General features: G+C 51.0%; 1 protein-coding gene across 1 annotated transcript in view; it reads right to left on the bottom strand.

The window, feature by feature from the left end:
- KLHL18 (kelch like family member 18) overlaps positions 1–16,970 on the bottom strand; it is a 30,310-nt gene that overhangs the window by 3,779 nt on the left and 9,561 nt on the right. The window contains 6 exon segments of the mRNA XM_075704916.1: positions 1,635–1,872; positions 3,196–3,332; positions 3,635–3,795; positions 5,720–5,918; positions 9,763–9,903; positions 10,040–10,170. Coding sequence (XP_075561031.1) covers positions 1,635–1,872; positions 3,196–3,332; positions 3,635–3,795; positions 5,720–5,918; positions 9,763–9,903; positions 10,040–10,170 — 1,007 coding nt within the window.

Genomic DNA, 16,970 nt, shown 5'->3' on the forward strand with positions numbered 1-16,970 from the left:
AACCAAAACAGAGGAAGAAATTTTGACCTAGATCACGGGTCAAAATCCCAGCAATTCCGGCTTCCCGTGAAGGACCTCCCCACTGCTGCTGGTCGGAGATAACAGTGGCGAGGGACGTCGCTGCACAGCCTCGGGAGACGCGCTAATTGCTGCCAAACGTGAGGCTTGTTAAACCAAGGAGCCTGACCCTGTCGTTACACCTCGTAAATCACATATTTGGCTCAAAAAGGCTATCAAACGGGACACTTCAGACGAGAAACTAGAACGCCACCTTGAAAATGTAGTCAAAGCTTCTCATGAAAGCTTGGCAACACAATCCTCAGTGATGAAACCCCAGCGCTACAGCCAGAGCCAAGCAGTTTGTACAATAACCAACATTTCCCTCCACACAAGAGCATCCGATGCCTGTTCTGCTCGGCTTCGAGGCAGAACAACCCAATCGTGGAAGAGCAACTGCCTCTCCCTGTGGGAAAAGCTCCCAGGAACCTCGCTGCTGCGGAAAAAAATGAGCTTTTCCACTACAAATCGGAGCCTTGTGTCCAGGATTTCATGTACTCAGCTGCTTGCAGCATGCTCTTCCCAAGTAATCAATGTCTCGGACCACAAAAAAAATAAAACCAAACAAAAAAAAACCCCAACCAAGCCAGACAAACCATTATGGTAAAGAAGCGTTGCAAAGCTTGCAGAAAAGTGAACAATTTAGCAACTCTTAGCGACCAGACACAAGCGCAAAGAAAAACCGCAGCAGAAAGCCTGGATGCCAGGAAGATGTTTAAACACAGAAGCAGCTACGGTGTTGCGGTGGGGAGGACAGGATGACCACACAACTTAATAGGTGGGTTTTCAAAATAAGGCAGGGTAAGCTCCCAAAGCCAACCACAAAGCAGTGCCTAGGCTGGTCGGAACCGTGCAGCTCTGTTCATCGAGCACAAACACCTTCTGCTTAGCTCTAAACTCCTCTCCCTGGGCGTTAAAAAAATACTCTTCTCCGTCCCAGCTGTGATTCTCATGCTTTCTGGTAGGGAAAGAACATGCCAGCACCGGACAGAGATGGGAAAATGGGTTTATTTGACTCCTAGCAGCACGGGAGTTTCCGACACGGTGCTCACCAGTGCTTTACCTCCCATCTGGTATCCCACCGTGAGGAAACGGGGCTCTGACCGCCTCCTTTGGGACTCCAGTTCAAACCCTTACAGACCTCACCGGCAGAACTTTATCGCTCTCTTTTCGTTTGATTTCACTCCTTGATGCCACCAAAACCGAGAGATCTCTGTAGCTTAGAGCCCACACCGCTCGGCTCCTTTTTACTTACCGAGGTCTTAATGGCTTTCCTTGTAAATCAACGCTGTGATGCACAGGCGTAACTTTTTTGACCTGCCGACGCTTCTCCCCTCTTGCCAAGAAGCAGTGCTCAGAATCAGCACAACTCGCCCAACCCAAACGCGGCCAGCCAAATCCCACCTGCTTCCATACTGCTCCACTCCTCCTTTTTCTTTTGCTCCTTCCCCACGCATGAAATTTGTATTCGGCACCCACCCCCACCCAACACCTCCAGCCTTCCTACAACCTCATTTTTCCTTCCCCCCACTCTCTTGCTCCAAAGGTGCCCTTCCCACTGAGCGAGCCACACGTACCTTCGCTTGCTGTTCATACTTTCTACTTTGGACCAGGAATCCATCTCCGGGTTGTAAACCTCCACGGTGCTCAGCCTTAGCTGACCGTCGTAGCCGCCAATGGCATAGAGCAGTCCGTTCACCACCGCTACCCCGACTCGGCTCCGGGCCGTTGTCATCGGCTGGCACTTCTCCCAGCGGTTGGCAATGGGATCAAAGACTTCCACCACATTCAGTGAGTCACCTGCATAAAAATTTGCTACTCAAATTAAAAGAGGGAGACCTGATAAAACACTGTTCTAGCAAGCCGGCCTGAAGCAGAGGCACGCGAGGGATAAGCGGTCGCTGCTCTGACCCCCAAGCAGGGACTTTGCCTGCTCTTCTCTGGAAAAACGGCCCGGATCTCACATGTCCTACCTATCCTGGGCTCTCACACGTCCTATTCCAGCCTCCCCGCTTCCACATCAAAGTCAAATCAGAGGCATTTCCCAGCCACATCTCTACCCACCCGCAAAGAGAGCCTGCTCTGAAAAATTCACATAAAACTGCACTCCACAACGCAAAAAGATGATGGAGTGTTTCCAAGTTCGCCTGTGCTCTGTACCAGGAGACTGGACTGGGGAAGTGGGGCTTCTTATCACCTCAAAGGGGCAGCAGAGACCTGCAATGTCACATCTTGGTGTCGCTGCTTCCTGGGAACGCGGCTTCTCTTTGGGATAAACCAGCCGTGCTACGGTGTGACTGGGGTACGAAGCCCTCGAGGCAGCGCCCAGCGCACGCCTGCTGTTCAGAGCCTACATCCCGGGATAACCAGGTTGCTTGAGGCTCCAGCAGAGAGTTTCATGAATGCTTTCCACCTCCTTTTTACGCTATGGCTGGGCTCGTGCAAGCACCTTGTGTCACAGAATCATAGACTCGTTTAGGTTGGAAAAGACCTTTAAGATCATCCGGTCCAACCATTAACCTAACATTACCAAGTCCACACTAAACCAATCAAGGGTAGACTAGACTAAACCATGGCCCAAAGTGCCACGTCTGCCCATTTTTTGAATGCTTCCAGGGATAGGGACTCCCCCACCTCTCCGGGCAGCCTGTTCCAATGCTTGACTACCCTTTCCATGAAGAAATTTTTTCTAAAATCCAATCTAAACCTCCCCTGGCACAGCTTGAGGCCATTTCCTCTTGTCCTATCGCTAACTACGTGGGAGAAGAGACCAACACCCACGTCACTACAACCTCCTTTCTGTGTCTGCATGTGTGATCCCACAACCCCACCACCATCACCTTGATATCTCCGAGTTCCGCTTGTTGCTTTAGGCAAGGTCATTGCCCTCAAAATGCTGATTCTTTAAGATACGCAAGAAGAGCTGTCCTAAATAAACCCGACCTAGACAGAGTTTCTAGATGGAAGATGTTAAACTATGGCCACAGCCACCCTGAGCATTTCAGTGGAAGGGTCAAAGTGCCGCGCAGAGGAGGAGGAACTGCTCAGCGCTTCACGCGAGGGACGGTCACAATCCCATCGTCCTACCCAGCAAACTACACCGCTCTCTCCGCTGCACGGAGCAGACGTGCAAGGTACCTGCTGAGTTAAGTCCTCCAACAGCATAAATCAATCCTGCGATCGATGTACAGCACCGAGGACGGGTCTTGAACGCTGGGAGGTGTGGCCGGCGCTCTGGCATGAGGTGATAATCTTTTGCCTCATCAACCAGATCCCTAAAATCAAGGCAAAGAGTTAAAGAGCTCGGTTGATATGATGAAATCTGACCGTCTTAAGTCAGATGAAGATTTAAGCAACTGACTTTCCAGCTCCATGGCCAGTACTTCTAGAAGACAATGTGGCCCCGCTGCCAGGTTAAAATTGGGGAGGGTGCTTTGGTTTTTTGTTACGCGAGGCGCTCGCCCACAGAAAGAGAGAATTTCAGCCTCCAAGGCTGCTAAACCATGTTCCTGCTACCTCCACCCCACCGCAAGCCACCACCCCCGGGTGGTTTTCTAACCCCAGCTCCAAGCCTCACCTGCATTTGTGGCAGCAGCGGACCAGGTCATCTTGTTGCACGCGGTCAGTGAGAAACTGAGGTCGACAAAGGGGTAGGCGGATTTTGGACAGGAGCTCAGGGAGGAACGACTCCCTCTGGTCTCGGTCATACCGTATCCAAGCTAACGCAGCTTCAAACACCTACGGAAAAGAGGCATGGGAAGTTGGAGTTTTGGGGTTTTTTGGTTTTTTTTTTTTGGAAGTTCCTACTGCTGCCAATTGTCCGATGGAAAAGAAACCACACAGGGTCTTCCCGTGATCTCAGGTGACACTGCTTCAGGATGGAACGGCGATGCTCTACATTGCACCAGAGGGCTTTCCTGTTGTGTGATGCTCGGTGGCTTTGCCATCGCTGCCTCTGCCTCCGACTTAGTCTGCCATAACACTGACCTATGGACCCATGGGATGGTGCGTTTAGAACGAACATTTGAAGGGACATGAGGGAGCTGGGAAGAGAGTTTTGTTAGAGGGGGCGGGACAGAATGCAAAACCTTGTTTATGTAGTGTCAAAAATCAGCAAATTGGGGAAGGAAAAAAGAATGGTGCTGCTCTGAAAAATCGGAAGACAGTTTTGATGAGAGGGATGCATCTGTTAACTTTGGATAAGTACACAAATAGATGTCTAGAGCTGAGGTGGTCCCTCTAGGCTCCCTTCGCAGACCTCTTCAAAGCACACTTCACCTGCCCCGTTTTGGATGACTCCAGATTACAAAAGGAGCCTGGTGACTGGTTTAATTGGAGACGCGTACTCCTTGGTTCACAGGACTCTCACAGTTAAAGCCTAAGCTGGGTCATCCTGCGCTCTTGCCCTTAGACGCAGATGACCACATTCGAGTCCCATCACTGTCGCCCACGGCGGGCGCACTGACCAGGGGTCACACTCCAAGGCCAACGCCACACGCTGCAGCCTCATCGCTCTTCACAGGTTCAGGGAGATCACAAACCCACAGCAGTCCCCCAGAAGCTGCAGGAGAACCGGTCACTGTGGTCATGGCCACCAGCTCGCAGGACAACTGCTCTCAATCACAGAATCATAGAATTGTTTAGGTTGGAAAAAACCTTTAAGATCATCCAGTCTTCTGTGGTTGTAGAGAAAAGTCCGGCAGTACCACTACCATAACAAAATTATTAAGTCCTTCTTTTACGGTGGAGATCCAGAGTCTCTCGCATCACCTCTCCTGAGGCTTTCAGTGCAAAAGTACTTCAACAGTACCACGGTGAGCTTAAAAAAAAAACAAACCCAAACTTACTTCTGCTCTACAAGGTGCTTTATGATCAGCAGATAGGCTGCACTGCACTAAAATACTGCCATTTCTGAAGAGGGGGCTGGTAGCTGTCAGGGCACACGGAAATGTCACCAGGGACAGACTCTTTGGACTCCTACCTGCTCCACAAAGGATCCACTTGGAAAAAAAAAAAAAACAGCAAGAGACAAATTTGTGGTATGATACAGCAACGTGGCTGGAATGTGAAGCAGGTTCCCCTCCCTTCCCATTTCAGACAGCCTGATTAACGAAGCACACTCTTACCCTACATGGAGACAGCTGTAGGTCTGCTTTTCATTTGTCACCTCCTCAGTAACCTCCTCAGAAAGAGCAGGACAGATTTCCTGGCTCGAGGACAGGTTCTGTATCTCCTGCAGACTGTCAGCCCAGCACCAATAGATTCTCAAGGCTGTTGGAATGTCCTAAAGTTGCTCAGCCCTGCTTACTGTTTTTTTCCCCAGGAACAAGCCAGTCTAGAAGAGCCTCTTGATGGCAAATTCAGCGGAACACTCATTATAAAATGCTGCAGCACTCACAGCAAATTCTTTACACCTCAGAAGCATTCCTCTGGACTTGAACGTGAACTCTGGGAGGAAGGGGCTCCCTGCTATTGCTCACAGCCTCAGCCTCTCTTCCCCAGGACCTGCAAATTATCGACAGTAAGGGGCACGGCGGAAGGTCCTCAGGACCCACCAGGTTCCACCTCTGTATCAAAACACCTCAAAACAACGTTTTGCAAAATCTATGGTCTGAGAAACCCTACCAGGCGTTTCTCAGAGCAAGGTACACCAGCTACACACCTGCTCTTCAGACTTCACGTTGAGCTCATCCCTAGAAACGAGCTCCAGGACGTCTTCAAAAGGCAGTGCCAGGAACTCTTCGGACATGGATACCTCCACGAAGTGCTGATGAATGAAGCTGTTGGCAGCGTCGTAGAGCACTGCACACATCATTGTCTCTGCAAACTGCCGCACTCCCAGACAGTTCTTAGGGTGAAGCCTGGGAACGGGGGGAAAAAAGAGAGCAAAAGTAATGTCGGTTTAATAGAAGACAGAAAGAATTACAAACAGGTTCAGCGAAGCGATGCAAGCCTCAGAGGATACGTGATGCAGTGAAAGCCGCAGCTGTGTCCTCTTCAACGATGGCAGGTTCCAGCCTGCTGATGAATTATCTACACAGAGATCTGAAGATGAATCCACAGGGCCAGAGGGTGGAAACCACAACTTAAAAACCTCTCCTGACCCTGCCAAGGAGCCCCTGGACAGACTCAGCTGGCCCTGCGTGAAGGCTGCAGGTTGTCACTTGAGGGGCAGCATGAGGCTCTGCACAGCAATCATAGAATTATTGAATCGTTTAGGTTAGAAAAGACCTTTAAGATCATCCAGCCCAACCATTCACCTAACACTGCCAAGGCCACACTAAACCAGTTAAGGGGAGAGTAGCAACCCCACGCCTCCTGGCTTGGGGGATGGATTGGTTTTTAATGGAAGTAAAAACTAGGAATCGCTAAGGTTGGAAAGGAGCTCTAAGATCATCAACCCAACACCCCCATGCCCGCTAAACCATGGCCCAAAGTGCCACCTCTGCCCGTGTTTTGAACCCCTCCAGGGTTGGGGACTCCACCACCTCTCTGGACAGCCTGCTCCAGTGCTTGGCCACTCTTTCTGTGAAGAAATCTCTCCCAATATCCAATCTAAACCTCCCCTGATGCAGCTTGAGCCCATCTCCTCTCGTCCTATCGCTGGTTCCTTGGGAGAAGAGCCCGACCCCCCCCCTCCCTGCCCCCTCCTGCCAGGAGCTGCAGAGCGATCAGGTCTCCCCTCAGCCTCCTCTTCTCCAGGCTGAACACCCCCAGCCCCCTCAGCCGCTCCTCATAATCCCTCCCTCCCACATCTCAGGGTGCCTGGACTGTGCATCTAGCACCTTCTTTTTCTTTTCTTTTTTTTTTTTTTTAACTTCAGTATTGGACAAAACTGGATTCAAGCACATTGCACAAATACCAACCATCAGTCTCTGTTTTTCATCTGACATCTTTTCTAAGTACTACAGAACAGCATCTACTACAGCTTCATAAAGCCATTTCCTGAGATTAAGGAGGCTTTATCACCAAAGACGCTTTTGCAACTGGGGGTTAGACAGTGCAGAGCCGAGCTTCTCTCCAGCACAGCCAAACAGCTGCTGCATAAAGCTGCTCAGTGGCACGAAGGAGCTGGAGAAGACAGAATCATCAGATGATATTCATGACAATCACAGGTACGTGTCCTGGACACTCCCATCCAAACAAGAAGCCCTGCCCGGTACAGGCATGTCACTGTTCAGCAAGAGACCATAGTTGTGTTGTTTTGTGGTGCTAATCATCAGCTACTAAACTAAATACTACCTGTGTGGAGAAAATACCTTGGGCTCTGATGGTTTCAGTGTCTAACAGTCTGCAAAAACCAGGCTCAGCTGCTGACAGCGGTGTCCAGATGGATGCAAGGATGTGACATTGCTTGTGTCCGCTTTGGGGAAGTGCCCTCAGGTACTGCCCTGTCCTGTGCTAAGAGTTCAGGCCCAAAGAGCTGTGGTGAATGGAGTTAAATCCGGCTGGCAGCCGGTCACGAGCGGTGTTCCCCAGGGCTCAGTTTTGGGGCCAGTCTTGTTTAGTATCTTTATCAACGATCTGGATGAGGGGATTGAGTGCACCCTCAGTAAGTTTGCAGATGACACCAAGTTGAGTGGGAGTGTTGATCTGCTGGAGGGTAGGAAGGATCTACAGAGGGACCTGGCCAGGCTGGGCCGATGGGCCGAGGCCAGCTGTATGAGGTTCAACAAGGGCAAGGGCCGGGTCCTGCACTTGGGTCACAACAACCCCATGCAGCGCTGCAGGCTTGGGGAAGAGTGGCTGGAAAGCTGCCTGGCCAAAAAGGACCTGGGGGTGTTGGTCGCCAGCGGCTGAACATGAGCCAGCAGTGTGCCCAGGTGGCCAAGGCGGCCAACAGCATCCTGGCTTGTGTCAGGGATAGCGTGGCCAGCAGGAGCAGGGCAGGGATCGTCCCCCTGTGCTCCGCACTGGGGAGGCCGCACCTGGAATGCTGTGTCCAGTTTTGGTCCCCTCAGCACAAGAAGGACGTTGGGGTGCTGGAGCGTGTCCAGAGAAGGGCAGCGGAGCTGGGGCAGGGTCTGGAGCACAGGGCTGGTGGGGAGCGGCTGAGGGAGCTGGGGGTGTTCAGCCTGGAGAAGAGGAGGCTGAGGGGAGACCTGATCGCTCTGCAGCTCCTGGCAGGAGGGGGCAGGGAGGGGGGTCAGGCTCTTCTCCCAAGGAACCAGCGATAGGACGAGAGGAAATGGGCTCAAGCTGCATCAGGGGAGGTTTAGATTGGATATTAGGAAAAAATTCTTTTACCAAAAGGGTTGTCAAGCCCTGGAACAGGCTGCCCAGGGAAGGGGTTGAGTCCCCATCCCTGGGGGTATTTAAAAGACGCGTAGACGTGGTGCTCAGGGACATGGTTTAGTGGTGGACTTGACAGTGCGAGGTTAATGTTTGGACCTGATGATCTTAAAGGTCTTTTCCAACCTAAAGATTCGATGATTCAATAAGAGCAAATACGTAGCGTTGACGGGGGGGCTTTCACGCAAGGACGGCTCTCAGGGCTCACGCAGGGCTTGCTTACAGCACTATGGACCTGTCTGTGCACAGGGGCCCAAAAATATCCCAAATCTTAACTCCATTTAAGAACGAGAGCTCAGTGTGCATGCTCCAGCTCTTCAGGATGGTCAGAGTCCACCAATTTTCTTGCTATTAATCAAAAGCGACAGGACTTAATTAAGGACACCCAATTGCTCCTGGTAGGTTTGGGAGAACTACAGCAGCTAAATCTGAGAAACCAAATCACCTCGCTTAATCTAGATACAGATACAACCACCTAAAGCTAGCAGGGATTCAAAAAATCAATGCAACCCATGTCTTTCCAGCTCGGTGTCGTATCCAGTACCTCAAATAAAATGGTTTTTTTTCAAGAAAAATGAATACTCTGTAAACTTACATAACTTAATTTTAAACAGATTGCAGAAAGTCAGGATGTGCATGGGACTGAAAACTGAGACACCTTAAAGACGGAGGAAAAACGTTTTTTTTTCTCTCCAACCCATGGTTTTAGGATACCTCGATTTAGAATTACAGAAAAATAACTGGCTGAAATGTTCCATGTATTTGGTAGGTATGTTTAATATCACGCCACGGACTACGCTGAACAGCTGCAGAGAAATCAAGCTGGGGAAGTGAGGGGGAATTAAACACGTAAGACTCCCTGGCACGATCTGAAAATGCGTGTGGTACGTTTCCAAAGAACAGCCCAGCTTTTCTGTTTCCAGATGCTGCTGCTGGAACAATCTCGCAGCCAAACAGCAGCGAGGGAATTGAAAAACCTGGGACCAATTTAAGGCTCTGCCACGGCTTCCTGTCCAGCTTCTTGGCTCAGTCCCTTTGTTCCTCCCCTCTTACACACGCGGCAGCAGAGAGGGTAATTACTGCGAGGATGGGTTTGTTAGCGGGAGAGGCAGTCACGCACCACTGCGACGCGTAACCAGCTAGCTAACTCTTCAAAAGGGAAACGTTTACCCAGTTTTGCTTTAGGTATTAATGTCCACGGCTGGCCAAGGCCTTAGATTGTGTCCCAGCTGTAGCATCTCGGAAGGCAGAGAAGTTATTTTACAGGCAATGAGAACGGCGACTCTCAGGAGACACAGACCTCCTTACCATGCTGGCAGGAGACGCCCCGCTCCCTCCCAGGCCAGACGCCGATGACTAAAAACCTTGCTGCTGTTGGGGAGCAGCAAGCATAGCCGAAAGACGTCCCCTTACCTCTCTCTGAGGAAAGTGCAGCAAGCGTCTTTGATGTTCTGCAGCTGAAGGAAACTGGCCCCCATGAGCAGAGACTGGACATTCTGCTGATCTATGGCCAGGTGACCGTTGTAGGCAAAGTTGATCAGAGCCTCAAGCGCACTAAACGAGGGGGAGAAAGGGCAGAATTTATTAACAATTAACCTAGAGGGGGGCATGACTAACAGAAAACGCCGAGGCCTGCAGAGCACTCGCGGTCCCCTCCGGCTATCCTCGCTCGCGTGCCTTGTGATGTTACCTGGGATCCATCCCCTGCATGACAATCTCGTCCTGCTTGCACTCCATCATGTCGTTGGTGAACATGGCGTGGAAGTACGGGATAGAAGCTGCCAGCACGATCCGGTGAGCGCTGAATTTATGGTCCCCTACCTAAAAGCAGAGAAAAGGGGAAGGAGGGAAGATCAGCACCATCCACCACCAGCCGCACGGTCCAGACAATTCACTGGAGCACAGCTCTGCTGGCCCAGCAGTAATCGAGGGCTGAAAGTTGGACAATTTTCCATTTGCAAACAGGACAGCAGCCTGACTCTTAAATTAAAACTTTGGAATCCAGCTTTCCAGCCTCATAAGCTGCCACCGGTGGTCAGCTGGGCAAAGATAAAACAGTATTACAGCCCAAGAGCGGGTCGTCTCCAGATTGCTAACAGAGACCAGCCAGGTCCACAGAACCACGTGTTTACACAAATCAACTCGCGATTCAATTGCACGCACAGGTTTCGAACCCAGATCTGCTTCCCCCAGCTGCTCGGGGCAGAAGATGCTCCCCCGTGGCCCCGCTTCAGATAACGCGCTGCTCCTAACAGCCGGCAATCACCGATCCCACATCGCCCGTCTGATCCCGGGACACCTCAAGCGCAGCCGCGAAGGCTCAATGCGATTCGTGAGCTGCAATTATTCTGCAGAACGAAAAGCCTCGCAACACGGCCGCCCGTTTCCTCTTAGAATCACAGAATCGATCAGGTTGGAAAAGACCTTCAAGATCATCCAGCCCAACCATTCACCTAACACTGCCAAGGCCACCACTAAACCAATTCAGGGGAGAGGAGCAATTTCATGTTTCCTGGCTTGGAGGATGGATTACTTTTAATGCAAGTAAAACTAGGAATCACTAAGGTTGGAAAGGATCTCTAAGATCATCAGTCCAACCATCAACCCAACACCCCCATGCCCACTAAACCATGGCCCCCAGTGCCACCTCTGCCCGGTTTTTGAACCCCTCCAGGGATGGGGACTCCACCACCTCTCTGGGCAGCCTGGTCCAATGCTTGGCCACTCTTTCCATGAAGAAATTTCTCCCGATATCCAATCTAAACCTCCCCTGGCGCAGCTTGAGCCCATTTCCTCTCGTCCTATCGCTGGTTCCTTGGGAGAAGAGCCCGACCCCCCCTCCCTGCCCCCTCCTGCCAGGAGCTGCAGAGCGATCAGGTCTCCCCTCAGCCTCCTCTTCTCCAGGCTGAACACCCCCAGCTCCCTCAGCCGCTCCCCATCGGCCTCATTCTTCCTTAGCGCCTCCTCTGAGCTGATGACCGGCTTACAGGTTAAATCCCATGCACTCTTCTTCTCAGCCAGCCATCACATACCTTCAGCTTACACTCAGAGCCAGTCACCTTCGCTATAACCTAGAGGCTCATATGGGCTTGTCTTTTTTAAATCTCTGCGGGTTCACTTTCACCAGCTCCACTGTACCTGCTCACATTTACGTCCGCTGAAGAGCCCTCCCGAGCCATACAGAGCACGGCTTGGAAGGGGCTTCTTGCATCTCCGATTCCAGCTCTCGCTCCTGCAGACGCTATACAATATTTTACCTTCTTCAGAATTACACAGGTCTTCACTCCGATTACTTCTCTCTGTTGGGTCAGAGCTTTTTTTTTTTCTTCCCCCCTAATTTCCAGGCTAACCTGACTCATACCAGCCTATGCCCATCTGAGCTTGTGCACAACTGCCCGTTTCCCTCACTCAAGCAATATTTTTCCCTTTTGAGCTTTGTTTTGCTGGGAAAAACAAGCTTGCACAGCCAGTCCTCTGCTCTCCAGGTCATCCAAAAAGCCCTTCTCTTCTCCTCTGCACTTCTCTACAAAAAGCTTCATCACCCTTTCATGTCTAGGCAGTTTATTAACAAAAATGCTGTTTGCTTTCAGGGTTTTCATGGTTCCCAACAGTGCCTTGCCTCTCCCTCTAGGCCCAGAGCTCTCACACCCAGTAAATATGACTTGCTGGGAATTTAGAAAGCAAAATTCCTGACACTTTAAAGAAAAAAAAAAAAAAAAAAAAGAGAAATTGGGCACTATGCAAGATGCATAAGCAAGCAGTATGATTTTTTTTTTCTTTTTTAAACAAAAGCATACTCAACTGCCACAAATGCTGTTACAATATTTTCTTAAATCCAGCTTGACCACCTTGCTGAGCGTGCCTGCCCGCACGATGACCGGGACTCACCAACATTCAGCGTGTGGTCAGCTCACAGCGCCGCATGCCTCGGGTGCAGGGGCAAGTCTGCTCTGCCCGAGCGTCTCCATTTAAAATGGTGCTGCAAACATCCAGTCAAATGGCTCCCAGGGCTTGCTCCAGCCTGGCAACGGCAGGGCCGCTTTTGGAGAGCCTTCCCTCCGTCCTGGTCAGCTTAGGCATGCCTGAACCCCTGCCCGTGCTGTCCGCTGTGCCTGCATTGCCCTGCGCAAACCCCGCTGCCCTGGGCTTTGCAGAGTTCCCAACGCTCAGAGCAAAAGCAGCAAGTGAAATGGTATGGACTATCACAGCACATGGAAAAAAAAAACCCTCACGTATATACTCGTACGGTGACTCGTTAGCTCAAGATGGGTAAAACCCACTATCAAGCTCTTCTACTAACCCAAAACCACACGTAAAACATCTTCAAGGCTCCAAGAATTTAGGGAGCTGTGCTGCAAACACCAGCAAATACTCTGCTGCTCTGTTCCCTTCTCTGCTAGCTCAGTCACTAATTTATCTCGTGCTTTACCTCCACCTCCCGTGCCAGCATCGAGCAGAAGGAGACGAGCTCCTGAGACAGCCGAGCAGGAGTCGAGATCATGGCGGAGAAAGAGGCAGGAGTAAGAGCGTGTGCTTGGCAGACGAGGGCTAAGATGATGTTCCAGGAGAGAGAGGGAAGAAGCAGAAAAGAATAAGGTAATGAAAGCAAGAGGATGGATATTTTATAGCAGCGAGCTGGTAAGGGCAAGCATGCAAGTTCACAGAATCATAGAATCGTTTAGGTTGGAAAAGACCTTTAAGATCATCCAGTCCAACCATTAACCTACACTACCAAGTCCACACTAAACCAATTAAGGGTAGACTAGACTAAACCATGGCCCAAAGTGCCACCTCTGCCCATTTTTTGAACCCCTCCAGGGATGGGGACTCCCCCACCTCTCTGGGCAGCCTGTTCCAATGCTTGACTACCCTTTCCGTGAAGAAATTTTTCCTAATATCCAATCTAAACCTCCCCTGGCGCAGCTTGAGCCCAAGTTCAAGACAACAGCTCTACTAGTGCTACAGCAGCAAGTGCTGGACCATGGTACAGGCGCAGCCTGCACTCCCTCAACGTGCAAAATCATCGCCAGCTTCCTTGCGTGCACGTAGCGGGATGGGGAATCTCTGGCCAAAGGAGTCGAGACTGCTAGGATGCGCAAAGGAGCCCACGGTCAAAGAGGGGACTGAGCTCAAGGCCACAAGCCCCAGCTCTGTCTGAGCAACAAAGGTTTAGCAGCGCAGGGTTCCCCACCCTGACTTTACACGGCGTCTCGGAAGCGAGCGCAAACTCTGGCCTGGCCTCTGTAACAGAGGAGGGGTAAAAATACGTGTAAGCAACACCGAGTTTAATGAGAAAAAGCCCACGAGAGGAAGGAAGCGATTCAAGAACCTGCGCACCCCCAAAAGCTGACAAAACCTCACTGTGTCCACGGCCGCGGGGTTTTCATTTCCTTACTCCGCGTGGCTAACTGCCAAGCCGAGCACACGTGCACAGGAACAACTTTGCTTCTGTTCGTCTCGCCGCGTAAGCGAGCGACCGAGGCGCTGCTCGTGCGAGAAGCACAAGAGGTACAGGGTTAAGATAGGTAGAGAAGGAGACTTGGGTGCTGACACTCTTTGTTCGGGACTTCTCTGCACGACCAGCAGATAAAGAAGCCTCCTATAGGCTTCCCAAACATGCTATGAAAATGAATGAGTTTCCTCCAAAACTTTGTCAAGCTTGTGCATCTACCAAACACGTTGATAACTTAAGTCAACCAAAAAAGAGAAGGGTATGTAAGGTTTACATACGACCAGCCACAACCCGGTTGACCACGATGACTAACTCGCTGCTCAGCCCGTCCACGTTCCAGCCCCGAGGCTCAGAAACGCCGGACCTGCTCGGCAAGCTCCGCACGCTCCGGTGCTTCCCGGCCTGTTCCTACCCTGTGGATGAAGCCGCTCCGCCAGCCGTGCCTGCGGCAGCTACTCCCGGCCCAGCCCGATGAGGAATAAACACGGGGGAAGCTAACGAAATGGGTCTCGTTATTTACATACCTTAACGCCGTACCTCTCGTGCATCGCACGCAACGCCCACCAGCCTGGGACGTCTCGCACGGACCTGGCAGAAGCTGCGGGAGGGCTCCGCGAGCTCGGCGGCAGGACCCGGCCCGTCCTTGTTACTTCCCCAGCTCCTCACCGCCACGTGCAGAGTAAGGTCTAAGCATCACCGGCGTCGTTTCGGAGCTGGGGGACTGGCACCACTGCTAAAGCAACAGACACATGCCCACAGATGAAGCCTGCAGCACAAGAGAGGTTTGTTCCTTGGTCAAGGGTAACGGGCCGATTAAAAACTCCAGCTATTTTCTTTCATGCGAGATGCATTTCTTCTTTAAAATATGTTTTTTTGCTGAAAATGTTTTCAACTAAAGGATAGAGGAGTGCAGCGTTGGGAGCCACTGACCGGGAGCTGGCCTGGAGCACCCAGCTTCTGCAGGGAAACCCCTTCCTGGGTGTCTCAAACGTCCCAAACCACAGGAAAGCTCCATTTTTGCTTTCAATATTTCTCTGCCTTGAAACAAGGTGAAAGAGCAAGGCCTCGCATCTCTAAAATTTTGAAAGACGTTGCGGTGCCTGGAAGGAAGTCAGTCCAACTGCAGTACTTACTTTGGTTTAATATTATCTCTTAACTACAAGATGCGTTTGGATGAGTGCTCCCCTCCAGGCAGCGCAGAATGCGGTTGAGTGTGCAACAAAAACATTTTAGTTGAATTTCATTTCCACCCAAACACGGTCTGCCAAAAATCACAGCTATTCAAACATCACTTTGCCTTTTTAAAAAGAAAAAAAGCGGTATTAAAATGGCATTGGTCCCTATTAAAACAATATACCTGCTTCAAATGCATACAGCGATCCTCTAGTTGTAACCGAAGTTAACCTTATAACTAAAGCTAATACCAATTTTAGCAGCAAGGTTATATTTACTCAAAACAAACAAGCCTACAGTGTTACCCAACAATGAGAAAAAACCCTCCGTTTCGGAAAATAACTGCAAAGTACAAAAGCAACACCAGCTTGAGGGTTGTTTTAAAATAGATTTAGTTTTAAAATGGATCTGTGTGTTGGAGTGCCATCTAAGCCATGGTTAAATTCACCGATTCCAGGCCTTGGGACCTATCCAGTCTGCTGTGCCCCGGGATTTCCCAACCCTTGAGCAGCTCACCAGCACTGCTCACGCTTCCCTCCCCCTCTCTGCCAAGCACAAGGTCAATCGGCGCTTCCCACGTCCTTCGCCAGCGCCGCATTTCTCCGCGTGCCGTCACGCCGTTGCTCTCCGGGCAGCGGTGAAGGACCGTGGCACGTCGACAGCCACCGGTAATGTCGCCGCTGAACCAGACAAGTACTGGCTGCAACCGCCTGCCCTTTTTCTTCCGAGGAGTTCAATGCTGCAGCTCCAGACCTCCGCCTCCTGCTCGCAGCACAAGCCTTTTTTTTTTTTGTTTTCCCCTGACCTTGCCTCTCTGACGGATGCGTATGTTAAAATGCATCTCCACTGCCTGCATTTCTCCCTGGGAAAGGCAAAGATCAAAACACAAGAGATGCTTTACGCTCAAAGTCCAAATACGCCAGGTCTGAGCACCGTCCAAGCGTCCGCGCAGAGCTGAAGCTTTCCAGCGCGCTCCGGTTTCAGGGACGCGTCGCCGTGATCTCACCCCGCGATGGGCTGCCACCAACCAACCTTATTATAAATAATATGCCCAGTTATTGCAAAAGCAATCGTTCCTAGTCATTCAGCAAGATTCCCGATGGGTTAATGAGAGCTGTATCATCACAGGGATGAAATACCTCGTGTCTGGGCAGCACCACCCTTCCGGCTCCGAGCCACCCAGCAGCTCCGAGGGACAGGATTGTCCCCCCGCTGGGGTACTCGCCCTTCGTTAAGGAAAGGGTTTTACCTTGGGGAATGCCCCATTTAACAGATGATCTGCACTGGGGATGACTCTGCACAGGCAAGGCAGGGTTTGGGCTAACCAGAGTTAGTTTTGGCTACCTGTCGGGAGAAACCTCAGCTCCCCAACGCAGGGCTCAACCTCCCGCCCCGGCTTGGTCCCCATCTAGGCACGGGGTGCAGCTGAAGTCCCGTAGTTCACAGCTTCTTCCCTTGCGCTGGCGATAGCACTCGCCTGACCTCGCCGTTTGGGGAAATAAAACAGAAATAAGCTGTAAAAAAAAGGGAATAATTTTCTGCTGTCATAGCAGGGGAAAGGGGAGGAGTGGGACCGGCCCCCGTCAGCAGCGAGATCCACGGAGCTGCACCAGCGAAGAGCTGATCCGCGCTGCCATCGCCACCAGCCGAATGGAAACTATTTCCTGGTACCGGACAAGAAAAAACCTGCAATTCCTTTTTTTAAACTTGCTCCTGTAACGATAGAGGGCCCTCAGGAAGATTTATAAATTGGGATCTCTGGTCTAGAAGCTATCATTACGTTCATACCATCGGCACTTAATGGTGAGTCCTGAAGGAACAGCTAAATTTCTTGCTGCAGGCAAATGACGATACCTGTTTTTCCTGCAGAAGATGAAAAATACTTCCGAGGACGAGCACACAGTGCATGTCCCATCAATTCACCCTTGCGTCTTCCAAATCAAAAACTGCTCCCTATCTCCAGTGCCAAATGATCTCCCTTTCTTCTGACCAAATA

This window comes from Pelecanus crispus, chromosome 2 (assembly GCF_030463565.1).
Source record: "Pelecanus crispus isolate bPelCri1 chromosome 2, bPelCri1.pri, whole genome shotgun sequence".
In the NCBI taxonomy this organism is placed as follows: Eukaryota; Metazoa; Chordata; class Aves; order Pelecaniformes; family Pelecanidae; genus Pelecanus; species Pelecanus crispus.